General features: G+C 44.4%; 1 protein-coding gene across 1 annotated transcript; it reads right to left on the reverse strand.

The window, feature by feature from the left end:
* Positions 1-1350: 1350 nt before the first annotated feature.
* On the reverse strand, positions 1351-10534 carry LOC115105625 (acetylcholine receptor subunit gamma-like). The gene is made up of 11 exons (XM_029627857.2): positions 10003-10534; positions 9279-9412; positions 6543-6587; positions 6220-6329; positions 5764-6023; positions 5296-5496; positions 4726-4840; positions 4491-4605; positions 4063-4270; positions 2392-2525; positions 1351-2154 (listed from the first exon to the last, which is right to left on the reverse strand). The coding sequence occupies exons 1-11, from the start codon at positions 10082-10084 to the stop codon at positions 1987-1989; spliced, it is 1572 nt and encodes a 523-aa protein (XP_029483717.1). The 5' UTR covers positions 10085-10534; the 3' UTR covers positions 1351-1986.
* Positions 10535-27767: the final 17233 nt, after the last annotated feature.

Genomic DNA, 27767 nt, shown 5'->3' on the forward strand with positions numbered 1-27767 from the left:
ATAATAATAACACTCATTATACAGTATTTGTTGTTGTCTAAAACAAGTACAACACAGTACTTTTAAGTAATGGTTTGAATCTCAAAAGTTTTTACTGACACTATGTACCATCCAACACATCCTCTTAATACTAAAACTCAATATATTCAATGTCCATAATGTTAAACCAGGCTGTATCACAACCGGCCGTGATTGGGAGTCCCATAAAGTGGCACACAATTGGCCCAGCGTTGTCTGGGTTTGGCCGGTGTAGGCCGTCATTGGGAGTCCCATAAAGTGGCACACAATTGGCCCAGCGTTGTCTGGGTTTGGCCGGTGTAGGCCGTCATTGGGAGTCCCATAAAGTGGCACACAATTGGCCCAGCGTTGTCTGGGTTTGGCCGGTGTAGGCCGTCATTGGGAGTCCCATAAAGTCCCAGCGTTGTCTGGGTTTAAGGCCGTCATTGGGAGTCCCATAAAGTGGCACACAATTGGCCCAGCGTTGTCTGGGTTTGGCCCAGCGTTGTGTTTGGCCGTCATTGGGAGTCCCATAAAGTGGCACACAATTGGCCCAGCGTTGTCTGGGTTTGGCCGGTGTAGGCCGTCATTGGGAGTCCCATAAAGTGGCACACAATTGGCCCAGCGTTGTCTGGGTTTGGCCGGTGTAGGCCGTCATTGGGAGTCCCATAAAGTGGCACACAATTGGCCCAGCGTTGTCTGGGTTTGGCCGGTGTAGGCCGTCATTGGGAGTCCCATAAAGTGGCACACAATTGGCCCAGCGTTGCCCAGCGTTGTCTGTGTTTGGCCGGTGTAGGCCGTCCTTGGGAGTCCCATAAAGTGGCACACAATTGGCCCAGCGTTGTCTGGGTTTGGCCCAGCGTTGTCTGGGTTTGGCCCAGCGTGTAGGCCGTCATTGGGAGTCCCATAAAGTGGCACACAATTTGCCCAGCGTTGTCTGGGTTTGGCCGGTGTAGGCCGTCATTGGGAGTCCCATAAAGTGGCACACAATTGGCCCAGCGTTGTCTGGGTTTGGGAGTCCCATAAAGTGGCACACAATTGGCCCAGCGTTGTCTGGGTTTGGCCGGTGTAGGCCGTCATTGTATATAAGAATTTGTTCTTAACTGACATGCCTATTCGAATGCTCAGTTAAATAAAGGTTCAAATTAAAACATAAAAATACATTTAAAAATACAGAAATTATTATATGCATTGTTGTTCATGATGATTACATAGATTTGATTTGTGTATGCTAACATTAGAAGCACAGGGGTTTTAATTGTGTAGGATTGTAATTGTATACAAAAAATAAATGGTATATTTACATAACATTTTATAAATGAGGCACAAATTGGACAGAAAGGAAGGCAAGGCCTCTGTTTCTAACTTTTAATTAAGTCTCTGTGTCATTGTGTCATTCTTAGATATTAAACAGAACAATTCACTTAACCATGTAAATGTACTGTGTGTAAATGAAAGTAACTAGTTAAATCAAATATTCTTACAGTATATGGTATTCTTACATTGCATTGTATCCATCAGTAAAGACCCGTGTCACATATACACTGAGTATACCAAACATTAGGAAGACTTTCCTAATATTGAGTTGAACACCCCCCTTTTTGCACTCAGAACCGCCTCAATTCGTCATAACAAAGCCCACAAAAGCCCACAGCAGACTTGTTGAATTAATTTCACAACTGCTTTGACACTAACTGTTCGAGGTTTTTGGCACTTTCATGTCACGGCCCTTATAAAAAATAAAATGCACACATGTAAATCACACATAACAAGAAATGGTTCAGCTAAAACTCAAAACACAGTATGAAATATTTATCAAAAAGGATTACATCATATCAAGACGATACCATTTTCAGTCATCTACTGCTAAAAAGACAAATAAGTAAGTAAGAGTAAGAAGTGAATAAATCTTAGTTCTCAATGATATGAAGACGATGATGATGTGTCCTATAACCTGTGACCAGGTTAAGGGGGGGTGGCCTTGCCACCCTAACTGGGGAGGTATCGTTTGTTTTCCCCAGGGAATGGAAAATCTGGGACAGAGTTGAAATGTCCCGTGAGGAAGATGGCGACCGTTCCGATGGAGAAGAGAGCCATGGCCACCCAGAAACAAACCTTGTCAATCATCTTCCCAATCAATACCCAGCTCTCCATTTCCTATGGAAATGGGGTAGAAGTGGGGAGATAATAACCCACAAAGTTCTATCAGGATTTCTCAACTCTCAGCTCATCGTGGGCCAGTATTCACAAAGTGTCTCAGAGTAGGCCTTTTAATCATAATTATTTATTTTATCACAAATAAATCTGGATTAGCACTCTTTGTGAACACGGCCTTGCACTGGCTGAATTCAGATGAAATTGACCCCTGATCCCCAGAGTAAAAGCAATACTTACTGATCCAATGTCATTTGCTTGCTTTGTGCTCTCAGTGATAAAGTTACAAGCATCCACACATTCCTTGATTTCAGGAGCAGCTTGGGCGAGGCTCTTGTACAGGCTGGCTGTGGTGCTCACATCAATCCCATCCACTAGAGAGTAGCAGAGACACATCAATACCATCCACTAGAGGGTAGCAGAGACACATCAATACCATCCACTAGAGGGTAGCAGTGACACATCAATACCATCCACTAGAGGGTAGCAGAGACGCATCAATATCATCCACTAGAGGGTAGCAGAGACACATCAATACCATCCACTAGTGTAGCAGAGACACATCAATATCATCCACTAGAGGGTAGCAGAGACACATCAATATCATCCACTAGTGTAGCAGAGACACATCAATATCATCCACTAAGAGGGTAGCAGAGACACATCAATACCATCCACTAGAGGGTAGCAGAGACACATCAATATCATCCACTAGTGTAGCAGAGACACATACAATTACCTAAAGGTACGCTGATGATGGACCACAGTGCTAATCTTTATCCCCTCTCCTTTTCCCATTGATTGTGATACATATTTATAATAGAAAATACAACCAAAATGCTTTTTAAAACCAATTCAAATTGAGCCAGACACATCTATTCAGAAAAGTGGCTTGCTGGATAATGCACATACATTCCACTCCATATTTATTTGGACAGTGAGGCTAAAACGTTTCATTTCGTTCTATACTCCATAATTTTGGATTTGAGATCAAATGTTTAATATGAGGCGATTATTTGAGGGTATTTTCATACATATCTGTTTTACCGTTTAGAAATTAAAGCACTTTACGTATTTAGTCCCCCAATTTGAAGGTGTCATATTTGGACAAATTAATTTATAGTGTATTAATGTAGTCAAAGGTTTAGTATTTGTTCTCATATTCCTAGCACACAATGACTACATCACGTTTGTCACTCTACAAACCTGTTGGATGCCTTTGCAAATTTTTTAGTTTCTGTTTAGAATTATCTTGTGCCCAATATAAATTAATGGTATATAATGCATTGTGTTATTGTGGAGTCACTTTTATTGTAAATAAGAATATAATGTGTTTCTAAACACATTTAGAATACTGTGGGTCCTACCTTGATTACAGAGAATCATTAATGAATCGTGAATAATGATACATGTGAAGAATTTACAGATGCACAAAGATCATAGCCTAAAACATGCTAACCTCTCACCATAACCAATAACAGGGGAGGTTAGCATTTTCGGGGGGGGGGGGGGGGGTGATGGGGGTGATATTTATGCTTCTGTAATTTACTCACTCATCATTATTCACAATTCAACATAATCCAAAAACAAAATAAACTGCAAATACATGCAGCAAGTTTGTAGAGTCACATGCTTGATGTAGTCATTGCATGCTAGGGATATGGGACCAAATACTACACTTTTTACTACTTTAATTAATACACTATAAGTGCATTTTTCCAAATAGTTATGACACCTTCAGATGGGATGACTAGATACATAAAATGTGTTCATTTCTAAATGGTACAACAGATACAGCATGTATGAAAATACCCTGAAATAAAAGGTGACATTCTGTACTGTCGCCTCAAATAAACATTCCCCCATGAGCTACCCTTCACTCCCTACCAGTATCTCTTTCCTTAATCTTACCAACGGATCGTGTGAGGCCATGCCTCTCTCTCTGTTTGTCAAACATCATCTCGCTGCGTGGTTGTTTTAGCACATACTCCTCCGCTCTCTGCATCAGGCCGAACGAGCTACGCCGTCGCTCCCTCACTCCATTCACCTCCGCCTCCGCCTCTCCATCATCCACCAGAGGGTCCATACCCAGGAATCGGGGGACAAGCTCCAGGAAGACCTGAACAGAGGAGAGGAACGGTGGAACAGGTATTAGTTTGGCAAGAAAAAAGTTGAATATTCGTTCTGATAAATTAGCATTTTATCATATCGTATTGTTTCTTAATACAGACGACATTTACTTTGTCCATTCTATGTCTGTTTGGGCCAGTGTTACAGGAGCCTTGACTTTGGTTTTGATTTCAACTTACCATGTTATTACACAGTTACTGTATACATACGTGTTTGATAGTGTGAGACATGGTGTGGGTGTTGGGACTGCGGAGGGAGATGTTGAGCACCACGATTTGGTTGGTGGCGATGAGCGTTGTCACAGACATGACAAAGATCAGGTACCTGGGAAGAGAAGAACAGACAGATGTGGATGGAGAGGGAATTGAGCTCTCTTCTGGTGTTACAGAAATACTGTATATGGAGGAAGGCAGTAAGCAAGAGACTGGAGAAATTCTTACTCACTTGCCAATGAGAGGGACGTTGAGAGATGTCTCAGGGACCTTCTGAGCAATAAGAAAGAGGAAGACAGTCTGAGCCAGCAGGACAGAGATGGACACAGTCAACTTCTGTCCCCCAGCTGTGAAGGGGACAATGGAGAGTCAGAGGGGTACAGAAAGGAGTGCAGTGCTTTTACCATCATCATCCTCATAGATGACAACAGACATATTATACTGTACTCTAGCAATTCCAGACATAACATGAGAGTGCTCTAGTGTTTCCAAATGCTTCCAAGTGCTTTAGTTGGGATGCAGAAAACTATTGACGTTCTATCGCACAGGCTAACCGAGTCCAACTAAAGTCCAACAACATACAGTGCATTCTCTAGTTTGAAACTCAAAACCATTATTGTTGGAGCATTTCTTAAATATAAATCATTTGAAATAATAGTCAATATACAAAGCAACACTAGTAACACTAGCGGACAACTGCTAACTTCAGTTGGGGATGGCATACTGCATCATCTTCCTGTTTCACTAACCCTAAGTTACACCCTTATACCACTGACCAATCAGCAGCAACGTTGCCACTGACCCTGTGCAGGTAGGAAGTAGGCCAGGACGACCAAGGAGGAGATAAGTGAGCAGGGCAGAATGATGTTGATGATGTAGAACAGAGGTTTCCTCTGGATGACCAGGTTGAAGGAGATCTCCTGGTACTCCAGGTCATCAGGAGTGTAGCGTGAGTTGATCAGCTTCCTGGCTGGCCGGTGCTTTATGGCCCACTCACCATTCTCTAACAGGTTGGAAACAAAGACACTGGGATGAGTAGAAACCATTTCATTAGGATTGGACCAGTTGACGGGTTGTGTCAGTTGTTTGCAGATAGGTGTAGGCCTACAGATTGATTTTGAGGAATTACAAAGTTTCATATACTGTATTTTGGTCACACATGCAGGACCAGAGTAGTAGTGGGAAACTATCAAGGTGGGGTAGTAGGTTTTGAAATAGAATTGATTCAAATCCATAAAAACAAAACATTGCAACATTAGTGTGTGTATACCAGTGAAGGCCTCAGGATCAATGTCCACCCACTCAATGGGCTGTTCAGTCTCCGTGTCAACAGCCAGCATGATTTCCAACTCATTTGCACTGTAAGTCTGGGACCTAAAGACTAAAGTGCAGTTCTGGTAGTCAAAGGGGAAGTAGGTGATTTCTATGGCACATGTGCTGCGGTAGATAGCTGGAGGCAGCCAGTACATGTAGCCACTGGAGTAGATTAACACATTGGCATAGTAGGCCACGTCAAACTTGCCATCAATGCTGCAGAGGAGGAGGGAGAAAGGGGAGGGAACAAAGGAGGGGAAAAGAGGAGGTGGAAGGAAAGGGTAGAGAGGGCGATGAAAAGAGTTCAAGAGTCTATTGGTCAAAACATAGCAGTGCCACAGAAGGGGGGAAATCAGAATGAGGAAAAAAGCCAAAGGAAAAAGAAGTTGAAAGCCCTCCTCTACTGACTCACTTGTTCTCAAGGACAATGTCAGGAAGCCACACTGTGTTGTAAGGCACACGGATAACCTCGATGCCAAAATACTCAGAGGTGTTCCAGGCCAGGCGAATATCATTCCATTGCTGTGGGAGGGAGCAAAGGGTGTAGGCAGAGTAGGGAGCGTGAGAGGATCAGAGGGAAATAAAGACACACCGCTAGAAATCAGGTAAAAGTAGGAGAAAATAAAAAAACAGAAATAATCTAGTCAAAGACGTATGCAGGAAACACATGTTAAACTAATTGAGAAGATACAATATCAACAAAAAAAATGGGTTTACAATGAGAGAAACACTCACGATCTCAATCCAGACATTAGTCGTGAGAGTCTCTTCCTTTTCGTTCTGTAACAGAGGACATATATAATGGTCTGATGCAGACATTTGTCTACTTTAATTGGGTAGCCTACATAACCTTACAGGAATACATGTGGAGGTACAGTGAGATTGTGAAAGGGTAGTTGGTAACTGTGGCAACTCTATGGGATTATGCTGGACAGTTTGATATGTGATAGTATTGTAGTGCACCTAGGGCTGTTGCGGCCACACTGTTGCCACCATACCAGCGGTCACAAGTCATGAAGGCAGTCAAATTCCACATTACCGTTTAGTCATGGTAATTAGGCTTCTCCAAACTCTGATGCTGCTGATGGTCATTAGTAGCCTACCTAACTTACTAAATGCCTGGAACTCAGCACTCTATTGTCCCTCTAATCACTCTGACATCCATTCAAATGTATTCAAAAATATAATCAAACACGTCATGAGAGCCCATGAGCTCATGTTGCGCAACATTTATATAGGCTATGCAATTGCAGGAGAAAACACAGTGATGACCACTAATAAAAAGGATGCCATCAGCTTTCTATAGGCTGGGCCTACCATATTTATTTCTCAACTTTCCAACTACAGATGGCGCCGGGGAGGATAGCTGCTATTTCGTGGGCTCTTAACCAACCGTGCTTTTCTGTTCGTTTTTCACATTTTTTGTCATTTATTTGTACATAATGCTGCTGCTACCGTCTGTTATGACCGAAAAGAGACTCTGGAAATCAGAACAGCGATTACTCACCTTGAACTGTATGAAGAATTTCTCTTTAATTAATCAGATGAAAGGGATTTACTCCAGACACCCGAACAGGCCCTCATCCCCGTCATTCGGAGGAGAAAGAGACTGAAAAGATATCGCGGAAAAAGATCGGGTGCCTTGTGAGGATCCGGCAACGAGTGGCTAATCTGCCCTTGCCATCCATACTACTGGCCAACGTACAATCGCTGGAAAATAAATTGGACGAACTAAAAGGACAGATATCCTACCAAAAGGACATTAAAAACGGTAATATCTTATGTTTCACCAAGCCGTGGCTGAACGACGACATGAATAACATACAGCTGCATTAAAGTGGCCGGGGACTTTAATGTAGGGAAACTTAAAACCCGTTTTACCTCATTTATATCAACACGTTAAATGTGCAACCATAGGGGAAAAAACTCTAGACCACCTTTACTCCACATACAGAGATGCGTACAAAGCTCTTCCTCGAACTCCATTTGGCAAATCTGACCATAATTCTCTCCTCCTGATTCCTGCTTACAAGCAAAAATTAAAACAGGAAGCACGAGTGACTCGGTCAGTAAAAAAGCGATCAGAGGAAGCAGATGCTAGCACAGACTGGAATATGTCCCGGTATTTTTTCAGATGGAATTGAGGAGTACACCACATCAGTCACTGGCTTCATCAATAAGTGCATCGATGACGTCATCCCCACAGTGATCAGTACATACCCCAACCAGAAGCCATGGATTACAGGCAAGATCCACACTGAGCTAAAGGGTAGAGCTGCCGCTTTCAAGGAGCGAGACTCTAACCCGGGCGCTTATAAGAAATCCCGCTATAACCTCCGACGAACCATCAAACAGGCAAAGCGTCAATACAGGACTAAGATCTTTTCAAAATATCATTAGAGTCACATCATGCAGCCTTACAATGAATTAAAAATCAAAACATATAGACCAGTGTTTGTAGAACAACTAAAGTTACATGAATAACTCTAAATTAAGCATATAGGAGTACCTATTTTTTTGTTTACCGCTCAGCACAGAATAGCCGCGTGAGTACACTCCCTCAAATAGTTTGGAGAAAATGTCCTTTCTATTTTATTCAGCTTTGTTCAATTGTATTCTTCATACTATAAAATAATGCCACAGAATTCTAGGCAAATCTTGTCTGCTAAATGAACTAGTGTAACCCACAGCCATATGGCATAGCCAGATCAGGACATAACATAAGGACAACTCAGAGTATGCTATTCTTTTCCTCTGAAATAGACTACATTTTCTTCATATCATGCTTCTGTAGACCTGTCTAAAATAAAAAATGAAATGATTTATTGTGAAGGTGTAGGCTATATTACATGGATTTATTAGACGGTTTGTGTGTGGAAGCCAGGAGATACTAAATGTGTGTTTGTTAATTCAAGGTCAATTACCATGAGACCGACAGTTATTTGCTTGACAATCACTGGCTGAGGAAATTTCGTGATCACCACAGCTCGCATGGTTGAAGCACAGGACTGTTTGGCAATGTGTATGGAATGTTGTTGGGTTGCAGCAGGTGTGTAATATGTGTGTGTAATATGTTTGGTATGTGTTGTGTGTTGTTATATGGCATTGTTATGTTGCAGCAGTAAGTCAAGTCAAGTTTATTTGCATATGCACAGCAGAGGAGGCTGTTGGAAGGAGCTATAGGAGGACAGGCTCATCGTAATGGCTGGAATGGAATAAATGGAACAGAGTCAAACATGTGCTTTCCATATGTTTGATGTGTTCCATTTATTCCATTCTAGCCTTTACAATGTGCCCCTCCTATAGCTCCTTCCACCAGCCTCCTCTGATGCACAGGATACACAAGGTAAGCAGGACAATGAAATGCTTGGTACAATGAAATTCTTATTGAGATGCATAATGTGTGTAATGTGTGTGTGTGTACTATGTGTTGTTGGCGTTATACTGCATCAGGTGTGGTCTGTCTCTCACCAAGGAGATGAGGTTGGTGAGGATCAGCTTGACCTGCACCTCCACCTTGTCAGTGGGGTGCGCCGCTGGACGGATGTTCTTGTTGTAGCCTCTGAACAGATCCCCAATCAGCTTAGACTCCTCATTACAACTCACTGCACAAGGCAGTGTGTGTGAGAGAGAGAGAGAGAGAGAGAGAGAGAGAGAGAGAGAGAGAGAGAGAGAGAGAGGAGAGGGAGAGAGAGTGAGTGAGTGAGTGAGTGAGTGAGTGAGTGAGTGAGTGAGTGAGTGAGTGAGCAAGAGGACAGAGCAGAGTGCCATGGCAATATATGATGAGATATGGGTGGAGTAAAACCCATAGGGACTGCAACACATAACACTTACCATTTCAAACGACCCATAAACACTTAAAGTGCCAAATGACCTTAAATGGTCAGTGACCGATTGCTTTGCTAAAATCACCCATTGAACCCTTTTCAATTAACATGTTTGACATTTAGGCATGTCAACCCTAACACCAAAAGTTGTAACAATGTTTGTGAAAGTATTTTACAGCGCCTATAAAAACATGAACATGACATCTGCCTCACAGGAACAATAATAACAAGCCCATAGAAACACCAAAACAACAGTCGCAGACTCATTTGGCATGGAGACCGGAATTAATAGTCAAAACACCGAGAGGTGCCATTGCCAAGAGCCTTGATCCTGGCCATGAGAAGAAATAATCAATATACGCACTTACCTGGTATTGTCACACCCCAGAGTAGGCCTGCAGTTGCAATCAAACACGTCCAAAAGGAGTGCCTTGCCATCGCAAAGTTCATTGCTCTTTACGCACAGTTCCAGATTTGAGTGAAGTACAAATTCAAAGAAAGAGAAAGCGAGAGGTTATTTCCGAATGGCTCGTCGTCTCGCTCCTCCAGCTGTCGCTACCCTTGGCTCGGGTTACACACCAACCGGGAAGCGCTAAACTCGGTCTTAAAGTCACACTCGGGTCGTTCATAATAATAATCATTATCATTATTCTATGGGGTAGTTATGACAATACTCCGATTATGAAGGGGACCTTTTCTGCTTGATATGTCAGCGGGTTTCAAACTAGTAATAGCCCACAATGTTCTGAATGTAGGATGGAATGGGATAGTGTCCATTTAACAAAGTAGCCTATCTCTGTTTTACAAATATTGCATCTAGAGGCCCAATATGCCTAGACCACAGCTGACCACTTCGAAAACGTGTGTGCGTGTGCGTGTGTGTGTCGACGCTACTGGTGAGCAAGGTGAACAGGTGACGGGGATCCAGTTTGGAAGCCGTTCCATTGCACTGCCCCCACTCTCTACCCGGGGAGGGTATAAATAAATAGTGTCTATGCTGCGCTCCTTGCAGTTTGCACTGCGGGGCTCTGGTGAAACGGGAACAATCTCTGGGGGATTGGGGTGGGGTGGGGTGGGGTGATTTTGTCACGATGACGGCTGGTTATAGACGACAGATAGGACGGGGTCCCGTGAAGATGAATTATGTACTAGGGCATGTGTGTATGTGTGTGTGTGTGTGTGTGTGTGTGTGTGTGTGTGTGTGTGTGTGTGTGTGTGTGTGTGTGTGTGTGTGTGTGTGTGTGTGTGTGTGTGTGGAGACGCCGGATGCGCCTGTTACATTTCGTTGAGTGACAAAACACCAGCCAGTGGCAGCAGTCAAGAGGTAAGAATCCAACCATCAGCATATCAGCATACAATTGTTGTTGGTATTTGATAACGACGTCAACCAACGTTAATTAACATTTCCATTGAATAAATCAAATGAAGGTCTAATGAACATTTATTGTCGATACCGGGAGGTATAACCCGAAATTTGTAGCAGCTTTTGATCAATTCGATTTTTTCCCTCAAATTTGATCGTGCAGCTGGCTGGATGTTAAGAAAATGTTGATGAAGTTGTCTATGTTAAACAACAAGACAATTGAATGAATTCCGCCGTCTGCGAAGTGCCTCTAAAAATACATGAGTGAAACGGAGATGCGCTCCTTTGAGGTAACCGGGACCTCTGTATCTCCGAGACCGATACGTATCTCACGGTCGCAGAGTTCACAAATTCAAGCCACAGAGCAGGACACATGTCCCACATAACATAGACTATTATCATGCACACCTACCTTCAACGTTGCAATTGTCTAAATTATATTTATACTTTGATTGACCCCACACCCTCTCTCACACACCCCATCTCTCTCTCTCTCTCTCTCTCTCTCGCGTGCGCTCACACACACACACACACACACACACACACACACACACACACACACACACACACACACACACACACACACACACACACACACACACACACACACACACACACACACACACACACACACACACACACACACACACACACACACACACACACACACACCACATCAACACTTAAGACTTATCTCAATTGGTGTCTTCGGCTAAGTAGTCTTCACATGACCCACCCCTCCTTCCTCACATCCTTCCCTAATGAATGCCCTTGCTTTCACTTTTCTCTCCACCAACAAATGCACAATTATGCCTCCCCCATCCTCTCCTTAGCACATGAGTGTGATTAGTCTATAGCTGTGTTCGAATACTCATACTAACCACACTAACGTAAATTGAGTATGTAGTATGCTTATTAGTCACAATATGGATATAGTTAGTATGCCAAAGGTTCCCAGATGTTGGGAACATTCGCCGAAGTTTGAAGTATACAAGCAATGGACACTATTTCCGTGCTTTTAGGGCCCCTAATGCAATGTTTCAGAAAATTGGCATGGCTTCACAACGTTTTCAGATTTGAAGAGAATGGTGGAAAATATGCAGCCGAAGTCCGACGAGAGCGGACACAAATCTGTTGCTTTAACTAATTATGACAAATGTTAAGAAAATGTTCAGCAATGTAATAAAGTAATGACTTTTCAAATAAGTTACGTTGCATGTTATGTTGGCTGACAATTTGTTAGCTATGCTGTCCTTATGAACTGCATTGCATATCATTACAGCAGTAATGTACCGGGTATGTTAGCTACCTACTGTAACGTTAGTTGGCTACTAATACATCGAACTTGCCAGAGTGCAGAATAACTGATGAATTTATTACATTACATTACATTACATTTAAGTCATTTAGCAGACGCTCTTATCCAGAGCGACTTACAAATTGGTGCGTTCACCTTAAGACATCCAGTGGAACAGCCACTTTACAATAGTGCATCTAAATCTTTTAAGGGGGGTGAGAAGGATTACTTTATCCTATCCTAGGTATTCCTGAAAGAGGTGGGGTTTCAGGTGTCTCCGGAAGGTGGTGATTGACTCCGCTGTCCTGGCATCGTGAGGGAGTTTGTTCCACCATTGGGGGGCCAGAGCAGCGAACAGTTTTGACTGGGTTGCGCGGGAACTGTACTTCCTCAGTGGTAGGGAGGTGAGCAGGCCAGAGGTGGATGAACGCAGTGCCCTTGTTTGGGTGTAGGGCCTGATCAGAGCCTGGAGGTACTGAGGTGCCGTTCCCCTCACAGCTCCGTAGGCAAGCACCATGGTCTTGTAGCGGATGCGAGCTTCAACTGGAAGCCAGTGGAGAGAGCGGAGGAGCGGGGTGATGTGAGAGAACTTGGGAAGGTTGAACACCAGACGGGCTGCGGCGTTCTGGATGAGTTGTAGGGGTTTAATGGCACAGGCAGGGAGCCCAGCCAACAGCGAGTTGCAGTAATCCAGACGGGAGATGACAAGTGCCTGGATTAGGACCTGCGCTGCTTCCTGTGTGAGGCAGGGTCGTACTCTGCGGATGTTGTAGAGCATGAACCTACAAGAACGGGCCACCGCCTTGATGTTAGTTGAGAACGACAGGGTGTTGTCCAGGATCACGCCAAGGTTCTTAGCGCTCTGGGAGGAGGACACAATGGAGTTGTCAACCGTGATGGCGAGATCATGGAATGGGCAGTCCTTCCCGGGAGGAAGAGCAGCTCCGTCTTGCCGAGGTTCAGCTTGAGGTGGTGATCCGTCATCCACACTGATATGTCTGCCAGACATGCAGAGATGCGTTTCGCCACCTGGTCATCAGAAGGGGGAAAGGAGAAGATTAATTGTGTGTCGTCTGCATAGCAATGATAGGAGAGACCATGTGAGGTTATGACAGAGCCAAGTGACTTGGTGTATAGCGAAAATAGGAGAGGGCCTAGAACAGAGCCCTGGGGGACGCCAGTGGTGAGAGCGCGTGGTGAGGAGACAGATTCTCGCCACGCCACCTGGTAGGAGCGACCTGTCAGGTAGGACGCAATCCAAGCGTGGGCCGCGCCGGAGATGCCCAACTCGGAGAGGGTGGAGAGGAGGATCTGATGGTTCACAGTATCGAAGGCAGCCGATAGGTCTAGAAGGATGAGAGCAGAGGAGAGAGAGTTAGCTTTAGCAGTGCGGAGGGCCTCCGTGATACAGAGAAGAGCAGTCTCAGTTGAATGACTAGTCTTGAAACCTGACTGATTTGGATCAAGAAGGTCATTCTGAGAGAGATAGCGGGAGAGCTGGCCAAGGACGGCACGTTCAAGAGTTTTGGAGAGAAAAGAAAGAAGGGATACTGGTCTGTAGTTGTTGACATCGGAGGGATCGAGTGTAGGTTTTTTCAGAAGGGGTGCAACTCTCGCTCTCTTGAAGACAGAAGGGACGTAGCCAGCGGTCAGGGATGAGTTGATGAGCGAGGTGAGGTAAGGGAGAAGGTCTCCGGAAATGGTCTGGAGAAGAGAGGAGGGAATAGGGTCAAGCGGGCAGGTTGTTGGTTGGCCGGCCGTCACAAGACGCAAGATTTCATCTGGAGAGAGAGGGGAGAAAGAGGTCAGAGCACAGGGTAGGGCAGTGTGAGCAGAACCAGCGGTGTCGTTTGACTTAGCAAACGAGGATCGGATGTCGTCGACCTTCTTTTCAAAATGGTTGACGAAGTCATCTGCAGAGAGGGAGGAGGGGAGGGAGGGGGAGGAGGATTCAGGAGGGAGGAGAAGGTGGCAAAGAGCTTCCTAGGGTTAGAGGCAGATGCTTGGAATTTAGAGTGGTAGAAAGTGGCTTTAGCAGCAGAGACAGAAGAGGAAAATGTAGAGAGGAGGGAGTGAAAGGATGCCAGGTCCGCAGGGAGGCGAATTTATGAACGCTCAACACCCGTTGAATATGGCCAGTGCAGTAAATGTCGGCAAAAAAGCGTAATTCAATTGTTGCCAGAAGCACAGTTACAGTCACCAACGGTCTCATGAAAACTGCCTAACCAGCTCTGCTAGGGTGACTAAAATTGTCAGAGTGCAATTCCGACCGCAAGGCACTACAGAGTGTAGTGCGTACGGCCCAGTACATCACCGTTGCCAAGCTTCCTGCCATCCAGGACCTCTATACCAGCCGGTGTCAGAGGAAGGCCCTAAAAGTTGTCAAGGACTCCAGCCACCCTAGTTACAGACTGTTCTCTCTGCTACCACATGGCAAGCGGTACCGGAGCGTCAAGTCTCAGTCCAAGAGGCTTCTACCCCCAAGCCATTAGACTCCTGAATAGCTAATCAAATGGCTACCCAGACTATTTGCGGCCCCCCACGCTGCTGCTACTCTCTGTTATTATCTATGTATATCCACTTTAATAACCCTGCCTGCATGTACATAATTACCTCTATTTTTATTTTATTTTATTATTTCACCTTTATTTAACCAGGTAGGCTTGTTGAGAACAAGTTCTCATTTAGAACTGTGACCTGGCAAAGATAAAGCAAAGCCGTACACATACAACAACACAGAGTTACACATGGAATAAACAAACATACAGTCAACAATACAGTAGAAAAAGTATATATACAGTGTGTGCAAATGAGGTAAGATAAGGGAGGTAAGGCAATAAATAGGCCATGGTGGCGAAGTAATTGCAATATAGCAATTAAACATTGGAGTGATAGATGTGCAAAAGATGAATGTGCAAGTAGAGAAACTGGGGTGCAAAGGAGCAAGATAAATAAATAAATACAGTATGGGGATGAGGTAGTTGGATGGGCTATTTACAGATGGGCTATGTACAGGTCATCAAATCAAATCAAATTTATTTATATAGGTCTTCATACATCAGCTGATATTTCAAAGTGCTGTACAGAAACCCAGCCTAAAACCCCAAACAGCAAGCACTGCAGGTGTAGAAGCACGTGAGCTGGTGCGGCTGGTACAGGTGCAGTGATCTGTGAGCTGCTCTGACAGCTGGTGCTTAAAGTTAGTGAGGGAGATATGAGTCTCCAGCTTCAGTGATTTTTGCAGTTTGTTCCAGTCATTGGCGGCAGAGAACTGGAAGGAAAGGCGACCAAAGGAGGAATTGGCTTTGGGGGTGACCAGTGAAAAATACCTGTTGGAGCGGGTGCTACGGGTGGGTGCTGCTATGGTGACCAGTGAGCTGAGATAAGGCTGGGCTTTACCTAGCAAAGACTTGTAGATGACTTGGAGCCAGTGGGTTTGGCAATGAGTATAAAGTAAGGGCCAGCCAACGAGAGCGTACAGGTTGCAGTGGTGGGTAGTATATGGGGCTTTGGTGACAAAACAGATGGCACTGTGATAGACTGCATCCAGCTTGTTGAGTAGAGTGTTGGAGGCTATTTTGTAATTGACATTGCCGAAATCGACGATCGGTAGGATGGTGAGTTTTACGAGGGTATGTTTGGCAGCATGAGTGAAGGATGCTTTGTTGCAAAATAGTAAGCCGATTCTAGATTTAATTGGATTGGAGATGCTTGATGTGAGTCTGGAAGGAGAGTTTACAGTCTAACCAGACACCTAGGTATTTGTAGTTGTCCACATATTCTATGTCAGAACCATCCGGAGTAGTGATGCTGGACAGGTGCGGGCAGCGATCGGTTGAAGAGCATGCAATTAGTTTCACTTACATTTAAGAGCAGTTGGACGCCACTGAAGGAGAGTTGTATGGCCTTAAAGCTTGTCTAGAGGTTAGTTAACACAGTGTCCAAAGAAGGGCCAGAATATCAACCTATCCCTTAACGTAACCAAGACTAATGAGATGATTGTGGACTACAGGAAAAGGAGGCCAGAGCACGCCCCCATTCTCATCGACGGGGCTGTAGTGGAGCAGGTTGAGAGCATCAAGTTCCTTGGTGTCCACATCAACAACAAACTAGAATGGTCCAAACACACCAAGACAGCCGTGAAGAGGGCACGACAAAGCCTATTCCCCCTCAGGAAACTAGATAGATTTGGCATGGGTCCTGAGATCCTCAAAAGGTTCTACAGCTGCAACATCGAGAGCATCCTGCTGACTGGTTGCATCACTGTCTGGTACGGCAATTGCTCGGCCTCTGACCGCAAGGCACTACAGAGGGTAGTGTAAGGCCCAGTACATCACTGGGGCTAAGCTGCCTGCCATCCAGGACCTCTACACCAGGTGGTGTCAGAGGAAGGCCCTCAAAATTGTCAAAGACCCCATCCACCCCAGTCATAGTCTTTACTCTCTACTACCACATGGCAAGCGTTACCGGAGTGCCAAGTCTAGGACAAAAAGGCTTCACAACAGTTATTACCCCCAAGCCATATGACTCTTATACAGGTAATCAAATGGCTACCTGGACTATTTGCATTGTGTGCCTCCCCATCAACCACCCCTTTTACGCTGCTGCTACTCTCTGTTTATCATATATGCATAGTCACTTTAACTATACATTCATGTACATACTACCTCAATTGGGCCGACCAACCAGTGCTCCCGCACATTGGCTAACCGGGCTATCTGCATTGTGTCCAGCCACCCACCACCCGCCAACCCCTCTTTAACGCTACGGCTACTCTCTGTTCATCATGTATGCATAGTCACTTTAACCATATCTACATGTACATACTACCTCAATCAGCCTGCAGACCGCACCCCCCTCTGGAGAGCCTTGCAGTTGTGGGCGGTGCAGTTGCCGTACCAGGCGGTGAAATAGCCAAACAGGATGCTCTCAGTTGTGCACCTGTAAAAGTTAGTGAGGGTTTTCCGTGACAAGCCACATTCTTTCAGCCTCCTGAGGTTGAAGATGCGCTGTTGCGCCTTCTTCACCACACTGTCTGTATGCGTGAACCATTTCAGTTTGTCGGTAATATGAACACAGAGGAACTTAAAACTTTCCACCTTCTCCACTGCTGTCCCTTCGATGTGGAGAGGGGGGTGCTCCCTTTGCTGTTTCTTGAAGTCCACGATCATCTCTTTTGTTTTGCTGACATTGAGTGAGAGGTTATTTTCCTGACACCACACTACGAGGGCCCTCACCTCCTCCCTGTAGGCTGTCTCATCGTTGTTGGTAATCAAGCCTACCACTGTTGTGTCGTCTGCAAACTTGATGATTGAGTTGGAGACGTGCATGGCTACGTAGTTGTGGGTGAACAGGGAGTACAGGAGGGGGCTGAGAACGCACCCTTGTGGGGCCCCAGTGTTGAGGATCAGCGGAGTGGAGATGTTGTTTCCGACCTTCACCACCTGGGGGCGGCCCTTCAGGAAGTCCAGGACCCAGTTGCACAGGGCGGGGTTCAGACCCAGTGTCTCAAGCTTAATGATGAGTTTGGAGGGTACCATGGTGTTGAATGCTGAGCTTTAGTCAATGAACAGCTTTCTTACAATAGGTATTCCTCTTGTCCAGATGGGATTGGGCAGTGTGCAGTGCGATGGTGATTGCATCGTCTGTGGATCTATTGGGGCGGTAAACAAATTGAAGTAGGTCTAGGGTGACAGGTAGGGTGGAGGTGATTTGATCCTTGACTAGGCAGGGCATAACCTTTTGTGACTAGGGGGCAGTATTTTCATTTTTGGAAAAATAACGTTCCTGTAGTAAACAGGATATTTTGTCAGGACAAGATGCTAGAATATGCATATAATTGACAGCTTAGGATAGAAAACACTCTAAAGTTTCCAAAACTGTAAAAATATTGTCTGTGAGTATAACAGAACTGATATTGCAGGCGAAAGCCTGAGAAAAATCCAATCCGGAAGTGCCTCATGTTTTGAAACAGTGGTAGGCTTGATTACCAACAACGATGAGACAGCCTACAGGGAGGAGGTGAGGGCCCTCGTAGTGTGGTGTCAGGAAAATAACCTCTCACTCAATGTCAGCAAAACAAAAGAGATGATCGTGGACTTCAAGAAACAGCAAAGGGAGCACCCCCCTCTCCACATCGAAGGGACTGCAGTGGAGAAGGTGGAAAGTTTAAAGTTTCAAGACTAGTCATTCAACTGAGACTGCTCTTCTCTGTATCACGGAGGCGCTCCGCACTGCTAAAGCTAACTCTCTCTCCTCTGCTCTCATCCTTCTAGACCTATCGGCTGCCTTCGATACTGTGAACCATCAGATCCTCCTCTCCACCCTCTCCGAGTTGGGCATCTCCGGCGCGGCCCACGCTTGGATTGCGTCCTACCTGACAGGTCGCTCCTACCAGGTGGCGTGGCGAGAATCCGTCTCCTCACCACGTGCTCTCACCACTGGTGTCCCCCAGGGCTCTGTTCTAGGCCCTCTCCTATTCTCGCTATACACCAAGTCACTTGGCTCTGTCATAACCTCACATGGTCTCTCCTATCATTGCTATGCAGACGACACACAATTAATCTTCTCCTTTCCCCCTTCTGACGACCAGGTGGCGAATCGCATCTCTGCATGTCTGGCAGACATATCAGTGTGGATGACGGATCATCACCTCAAGCTGAACCTCGGCAAGACGGAGCTGCTCTTCCTCCCGGGAAGGACTGCCCGTTCCATGATCTCGCCATCACGGTTGACAACTCCATTGTGTCCTCGTCCCAGAGCGCTAAGAACCTTGGCGTGATCCTGGACAACACCCTGTCGTTCTCAAATAACATCAAGGCGGTGGCCCGTTCCTGTAGGTTCATGCTCTACAACATCCGCAGAGTACGACCCTGCCTCACACAGGAAGCGGCGCAGGTCCTAATCCAGGCACTTGTCATCTCCCGTCTGGATTACTGCAACTGGCTGTTGGCTGGGCTCCCTGCCTGTGCCATTAAACCCCTACAACTCATCCAGAACGCCGCAGCCCGTCTGGTGTTCAACCTTCCCAAGTTCTCTCACGTCACCCCGCTCCTCCGCTCTCTCCACTGGCTTCCAGTTGAAGCTCGCATCCGCTACAAGACCATGGTGCTTGCCTACGGAGCTGTGAGGGGAACGGCACCTCAGTACCTCCAGGCTCTGATCAGGCCCTACACCCAAACAAGGGCACTGCGTTCATCCACCTCTGGCCTGCTCGCCTCCCTACCACTGAGGAAGTACAGTTCCCGCTCAGCCCAGTCAAAACTGTTCGCTGCTCTGGCCCCCCAATGGTGGAACAAACTCCCTCACGACGCCAGGACAGCGGAGTCAATCACCACCTTCCGGAGACACCTGAAACCCCACCTCTTTAAGGAATACCTAGGATAGGATAAAGTAATCCTTCTCACCCCCCTTAAAAGACCTAGATGCACTATTGTAAAGTGGCTGTTCCACTGGATGTCATAAGGTGAAAGCACCAATTTGTAAGTCGCTCTGGATAAGAGCGTCTGCTAAATGACTTAAATGTAATGTAAATGTTGAAAGTGCTGCGTTCCAATGCGTCCCTATTGAGCAGTGAATGGGCTATCAACCAGATTACTTTTTCTCCATATTCCCCAAGGTGTCTACAGCGTTGTGACGTAGTTTTACGCATTTATGTTGAAGAATACCCGTAAGCGGCTACATTGCGCAACTGGTCACCTGATGCTCCCAGAGTGATTCTCGCGTAAAATACAGAGGTAGCCATTATTCCAATCGGTCCTACTGAAAAACCAATTGTCCCGGTGGATATATTATCGAATAGATATTTGAAAAACACCTTGAGGATTGATTATAAACAACATTTGCCATGTTTCTGTCGATATTATGGAGCTAATTTGGAATATTTGTCAGAGTTTTTGTGACTGCAATTTCCGGGCGATTTCTCAGCCAAACATGAAGAACAAACGGAGCTATTTCGCCTACAAAAATCATATTTTTGGAAAAAAGGAACATTGGCTATCTAACTGGGAATCTCGTGGGTGAAAACATCCGAAGCTCATCAAAGGTCAACGATTTAATTTGATTTCTGATTTCCGTGACCAAGTTACCTGCTGCTAGCTGGACAAAATGCTATGCTAGGCTATCGATAAACTTACACAAATGCTTGTCTAGCTTTGGCTGTAAAGCACATTTTGAAAATCTGAGATGACAGGGTGATTAACAAAAGGCTAAACTGTGTCTCAATATATTTCACTTGTGATTTTCATGAATAGGAATATTTTCTAGGAATATTTATGTCCGTTGCGTTATGCTAATTAGTGTCAGTCGATGATTACGCTCCCTCATGCAGGATGGGGAGTCACTAGCGTTAAAGCACTACATTATGACAGAAGTGCTACGGGGTGACAGTCATTTAGTTCAGTTACCTTAGCTTTCTTGGGAACAGGAACAATGGTGGCCATCTTGAAGCATGTGGGGACAGCAGACTGGGATAGGGATTGATTGAATAAAACCAATAAAAGGGCAGGGCAGACTTTGTGGAGTTATTGATTGACAAGCTCATTTGGCAAATTCTGCAATTTAATCAATTGCAGGAAAATATCCTATGACAAACCTCCTTTGTTGTGTGTGGGTTTTAACATGGTTAACATCACCATGGCAGCAAAAAACATCTAAGTGAACCCGCTGCTTTCATTTACATGTATCTGCAATTGATTGGTCTTGGCGCATATATTTGGAAACCCAAAACATTGAGTTCAGTAGTATGTAGATGACCATGGGACTCGGTAGTGCACGATGAGTGTGTGGACTGTGTTGACCTGCCATTGGATCAATAGTGGAATTTTAATAGTATAGAGGGCATGATAACATTGTCAGAGTATAGGGTCCACATTGGATGATAAACAAGCAACAGACAGGAACCTCAAACAACGTATTTACTTAGAGCATAACCTGTCCTTTATTTACTGAACTGTGACTTCTGTGGTCAATGTGTTCTCTTACACTACCTCCCCTCTGATATATAAACATACTGGAGAATGGGGAATGGGCTGGAGAATGGAGAATGGGTTTTGCTTTGATGGGACAGACCACACATGCTTAATCAGCTAGCGGCTGATTGACTCTTCCATTGGTCAACAAAGCTGAAGACTGACACAGAGAGATCAACAGTTTCGCAAATAAAGAGGGAGCCAGGAAAGGAGAAGGACAGAGCATAGAGAAAGAGAGCAGGACCAGGATGGTTTTTGAAACAGAGAAAAGGGAGAAGTTAGGGTGACAGATTTAGGAAGACAGTGGGGGTCAGAGCTAAAGGGGCCAATAGAGAGACAGAAACAGAATCTGAGTGGGGAGATCAAAGAACTCACTCACATGAGGAAGAGGCAGCGGTATGGATAGATAGAGGCTGGCAGGCGTAGTAGCATATTCAGGGAGAGAGGGGTGAGAGAGAGGGCCAGGCTGACTGGGAGCATGGGAGCATGGGAGTAAAGGGCAAGGCAGCTGTGGCCACCTCGGTTCTAATGCTCTTCCTCAGCTCCATGTGGCAAGTGCACGAAAGCCAAAAGGGCACGAAAGCCAAAAGGCACGAAAGCCAAAAGGGCACGAAAGCCAAAAGGGCACGAAAGCCAAAAGGCACGAAAGCCAAAAGGGTACGAAAGCCAAAAGGCACGAAAGCCAAAAGGCACGAAAGCCAAAAGGGCACGAAAGCCAAAAGGGAACGAAAGCCAAATGGCACGAAAGCCAAAAGGGCACGAAAGCCAAAAGGGCATGAAAGCCAAAAGGGCACGAAAGCCAAAAGGCACGAAAGCCAAAAGGGTACGAAAGCCAAAAGGCACGAAAGCCAAAAGGATACGAAAGCCAAAAGGGCACGAAAGCCAAAAGGGCACGAAAGCCAAAAGGGAACGAAAGCCAAATGGCACGAAAGCCAAAAGGGCACGAAAGCCAAAAGAGCACGAAAGCCAAAAGGGCACGAAAGCCAAAAGGCACGAAAGCCAAAAGGGTACGAAAGCCAAAAGGCACGAAAGCCAAAAGGCACGAAAGCCAAAAGGGCACGAAAGCCAAAAGGGGAAGCCAAAAAGGGAAAAGCCAAATGGCACGAAAACCAAAAGGGCACGAAAGCCAAAAGGGCACGAAAGCCAAAAGGCACGAAAGCCAAAAGGGTACGAAAGCCAAAAGGCACGAAAGCCAAAAGGCACGAAAGCCAAAAGGGCACGAAAGCCAAAAGGGAACGAAAGCCAAATGGCACGAAAGCCAAAAGGGCACGAAAGCCAAAAGAGCACGAAAGCCAAAAGGGCACGAAAGCCAAAAGGCACGAAAGCCAAAAGGGTACGAAAGCCAAAAGGCACGAAAGCCAAAAGGCACGAAAGCCAAAAGGGCACGAAAGCCAAAAGGGAACGAAAGCCAAATGGCACGAAAGCCAAAAGGGCACGAAAGCCAAAAGGGCACGAAAGCCAAAAGGCACGAAAGCCGAAAGGGAACGAAAGCCAAAAGGCACGAAAGCCAAAAGGGCACGAAAGCCAAAAGGGAACGAAAGCCCAAAGGCACGAAAGCCAAAAGGGCACGAAAGCCAAAAGGGAACGAAAGCCAAAAGGGAACAAAGCTGAAAGGGAACGAAAGCCAAAAGGCACGAAAGCCAAAAGGGCACGAAAGCCAAAAGGGAATGAAAGCCCAAAGGCACGAAAGCCAAAAGGGCACGAAAGCCAAAAGGGAACGAAAGCCAAAAGGGAACAAAAGCCAAAAGGCACGAAAGCCAAAAGGGCACGAAAGCCAAAAGTAACGTATTTGTCTCAATCCAACACTGAGGGGAGGCTGTATGTGTGGCTGAGCATGTGTCCGGTATAATAAACATTCCATGTGTTAGCCAGCCTATGTAATGTAGCTTTATTGATTTACACATGCCTCACTTGTTTGCAATGTATATAATAATATTACATGGTGCCTGCTGTCACGTTGGTATGAAGAGATTCGGGAGACAGACGCAGGAATGCGTAATAGTTTTTTAAATTAAGCCCCAAATTATGGCTCGCCGTGTAAAGGCACTGAGACGAAGACCAAACAAACATGGAACAAAAACACAGGGTTGAAACCCAAACAAAAGAGCGAGGAGTACCTCAAATAAAAACACTGGCGCACAATGATTATCATCTGTGCAATCCACATGTGCCCGAAAGTCAAAACACACGGCACAGGTACTCACACGCACTAACGGACATTGTAACAATAATGGACAGCCCAATGGAAACCAAAGGGCACACTTATACAAGTACTAATCAGTGGGAATAGGGGACAGGTGTCTGTAATGAATGTTCCAGAGGGATCCGTGATACCTGCTAACCTAGGAATCTCTAGAAGTTTGGATTTCCTCCTGTGGTGGTTAGGTTGCTGGTTAGGCTGGGTTAACACCACACACCACCACATCTTGCTACTCTACACAATAATCAGGGCAAGCTTTGCCTCTATTCTAACTTCATCCAGCACCGTAACTTTAGTTGCAGTGAGGAAAACATACACTTAACAAAGGTATTAGAATAGAGAAGGAGATAGGAGTGAAGCACAAAGAAATATTCCATTTCCAAGCAGTTAACTTCAGTTCATGATGCAAGGATGTGTGCTATACACAAGTTTGCAATTATCAGTTTGATCTTGAATCTTATTTAGATCAGTAGGGTGGCTGGCCTGATGTCATGCGTCTCCCACTATCACAGATGTCGGTCTCATGATATGAGACGGAACATACGAGTGATCTAATAAGCCTTTATTCCCCCCGTCCGTCCGTCCGTCCGTCCGTCCGTCCGTCCGTCAAGTACACGTTGTCATGAGGTCATGAAAGTGTGTGACAGCTTGGTAGAATGGTCAGGAAGAAGGACATAATCTAATAACTTTGTGATTATAAATCACGTCTGTCTGTCTAACAGAGTGAGGTTTTGTCACTATTCTGAAGGATTAGATGTATTGGTTGTTGTTTTACAGTTGTTTGGTTGTTTTACAGTTGTTTTACAGTTTGTGACATTCCGCCAGGCTCATTTCTTCCACTGGATGCCTATTTGTGCACGCGCTTTTAACAGTAACACTGTATTCACTTCTTTGGGCTGTCCCCATAGGAGAACCCTTATTGGTTCCAGGTTGAACTTCCAGGTAAAACCCTATTGGGTTCCAAGTAGAACCCTCTGTAGAAAGGGTTCTACATGGAACCCTAAAGGGTCCTACTTTGAATCAAAAGGTTTCTACCTGCAACCGAAAAGGGTTATTCAAAGGGTTCTCCTATTGGCACAGCCGAAGAACCCTTTAAGATAGCACCTTTTTTTCTAAGAGTATACGCAGTCATTAGATATTTGGATGTTGTTATTTGGTTGGGTTGTCAAATAGCCTGAAGTTAAGGCTATCTTACAAACTAATGTAACAGTATTCAACCTTAAAATGAGTACCACATCCATGGTCACATTTTGAGTTCGTCTAGAGTAACTATAAATTCTTATGTATTCATAGACAGCATGCATGTTCAAGACAGCATGCACAGGTCACAGGTCTGTGGAGATCTTCACAATTGCTATAATAATCTGCACAGAATCTTGAACAGCATTGATCACTTGCACCATGTACTTCTAATGTAATCTCAACTGTAATCCAGGCCATTTGGTTGTGCTATTAGATGAAGCACAGTGATGACCCAGTAGCTCTTGTCTGCAGTCAAATGGGTGGAATGTTATTCATATTTGTCATCATTTCCTAATTAATAAACCTTTTTTTTAAACGCCAAAGACATGGTTTTGTTACATTTCAGTCATTTGTGATGTGTATAAAGTGTAAAATTGGGATGCAAACTCAACATTTTATACATTTCAACTCTACATCTGACATGGTACAGGTGTCTTCTTTTTTTAGGCCCATAACAATGTGTGTGAGGTGTGTACCTTCGTTTCAAAGTAGATTTGTTTAAGACGGCCAAGAAACACTCTGTGTGACCGTGATTTAGCCCACTGTGGTAAAAGGTTTTAAGTTGTATACATACAAAATATCAGATACTGTATTACCATTTGAACATTGTGCTTTCAAATGGTTTAATGTGCAGTGATAACACATTTAGATGACAACTAAACCAAAAATCAGACATTGTTTTTCCATTTGGTTGTGATATTAGATGGGTGAAAGCATAGTGATAACAATATTTGAAATATTGAAATCTTTCTCTTTACAGATATTTGGATTACCAATGGGATTTGTGTCATACATGTTAAAATGAGATAAACAGGGTAAATCAACGAAAGAGAGAGAGTGATGTATGGTCAAATACAATTAAAACAATTCTAAACTTATTTGTGCAGCTGGGTTTTATATGAATGGACTCAATATGGATAACCAAATGTACTCAAATTAATCTATTACTCTTTTTTTCTCCCTTTCCCCCTCCCTCTCCACCGACAGCCTGGTGTGTGTGATGAACCAGTAGATGGCCACCAGAATGGGGCTGAACAGGGTGGTCCGGGTCATTGGAGAGGTGTATGACAGAACTCAGGGGGTCCTGGAGGAGCATGGCATGCTGGACCTGCCGTAGGAGAAGGGGGGGGGGGGGGTTCTGTTCCTGAAAGACCAGCCACATCTGGATATTACAGTAATACTCTTTTCACACTACTGAGTGGAACTGTACCAAGCTGAGCTGAGCTGTACTGCGCTGGCCTGGTTACACATCCGCCATAAGAGGTTGGAATCATGCTGTAATTGACCATGTGAAAATAAACTAGAACCAGCACAGTATGGCTCGGGTCAGCACAATAGTGGAAACTAGGTCTTACAGTGATAGAGGAATTCTAAATTCCTATGTGTTTTATAGCCAAAACCAAATTCACACTCATTTCTAATTCATTAATGAGTTGTAAGTTCATTAATTATGCATGAAGTAGATTGAGACCAGTCTTAAAAGCCAAAGGTAACAGCGTTTATTTCAAGAGAGTACTAAACGCATACACACATTTCCACAGGTTATAAACTGAAAATGACATCATCAGTTTCCCACAATAGCCCCGTGTTTTTAGGTCCGGAGATGCTTTCTACTCCCCTCATAAACCAGACATTCCAATCTGTCTAAAATATATACTTTTCTCCACTAATGGAACATAATCCAAACATTCTTATCTGTCTGAAAAGCTATATCATCTCTCACCCTTAAACTGCCCGAGAGGCACAGACAATTAATTCGTTCTGCTTACATTTTCAGTAACAGCTTAACCAAGAACCCATACCTTTCATACCATAACATAATAGTATTAGAATAAATGGTTCTAATCAATAATGTATACATAATTATTCATTTCAACCATAATTTCCTCTATCATACAGTCTATCCCCTGGTGCCTTGTTTCATATGCTGTACTATCAACACACCATCTACTATCAGGCTAAAGCTCACTAGCAAGAACAATGAGCTGCTCAAGTAGTCATGAGTGAGTGCTCCCAACAGAGTTAACCAAATTGTATTAAGGGCCATATGACCACAGTGGCCATATGACCAATATGCAGTTGAAAGAAATCAACTGAATCTAAACTTCATCTTCGTTGTACAACTGATAAGTCATTGTCATGTCACTGTTTGTGTGAGATCATGTAATGGACTTTCTATACTGTTGGAAGACCGGAGACCATATGAATTCTGTCTGGTTGAAAAACAAGTCCAATTTATTAGATATTGTTGTAAATTAGGAGGATGCTGCCAATTTAATTCCATAGCTCAGTGATTGTTGTGAGTGACTGGACTGATATGTTTTTGTGTAATTCGGCATTGCCGTCGTTGAATCAAAGGCCAATCCCGGGGCAAAGGACTTTATCCATTATGTCATTATGTCATTTGTAATTCTTTTCTAGGGCTGCTGTAAGCATCAGATGAACATTATTCATGGTAATCAAAACCACATTTACAATGCAGTGATTCACTAGGATCTTTGCTACTGTTATTGTCATGGATTAAGCATTTTACACTGTACAAATAATATTTTTTATATGTTTACATTATCTAAATGAATCTCTGACTTGAAAAAATGAAGCAATCACACAATGATATGCAGTGGTATAATGTACTTAGGTAAAAATACTTTAAAGTACTACTTAAGTAGTTTTGGGGGTATCTGTAGTGTACTCCACTATTTATATGTTTGACTACTTTTACTTTTACTTCACTACATCACTTAAGAAAATAATGTACTTTTTCCTCCATACATTTTCCCTGAAACCCAAAAGATGTCGTTACATTTTGAATGCTTAACAGGACAGGAAAATGGTCCAATTCACACACTTACCAAGAGAAAATCTCCAGTCATCTCTACTGCCTCTAATCTGCCAGACTTACTAAACACAAATGCTTTGTTTGTAAATTATTGTTTAGTGTTGGAGTGTGCCCCTGGCTATCCTTAAAAAAACATGCCTTCTGGTTTGTTTAATGTAAGGAATTTGAAATGATTTATACATTGACTATTCTTTTACTCTTGACACTTAAGTATATTTAAAAC

The sequence above is a fragment of the Oncorhynchus nerka genome, linkage group LG22 (assembly GCF_034236695.1).
Source record: "Oncorhynchus nerka isolate Pitt River linkage group LG22, Oner_Uvic_2.0, whole genome shotgun sequence".
NCBI lineage: Eukaryota > Metazoa > Chordata > Actinopteri > Salmoniformes > Salmonidae > Oncorhynchus > Oncorhynchus nerka.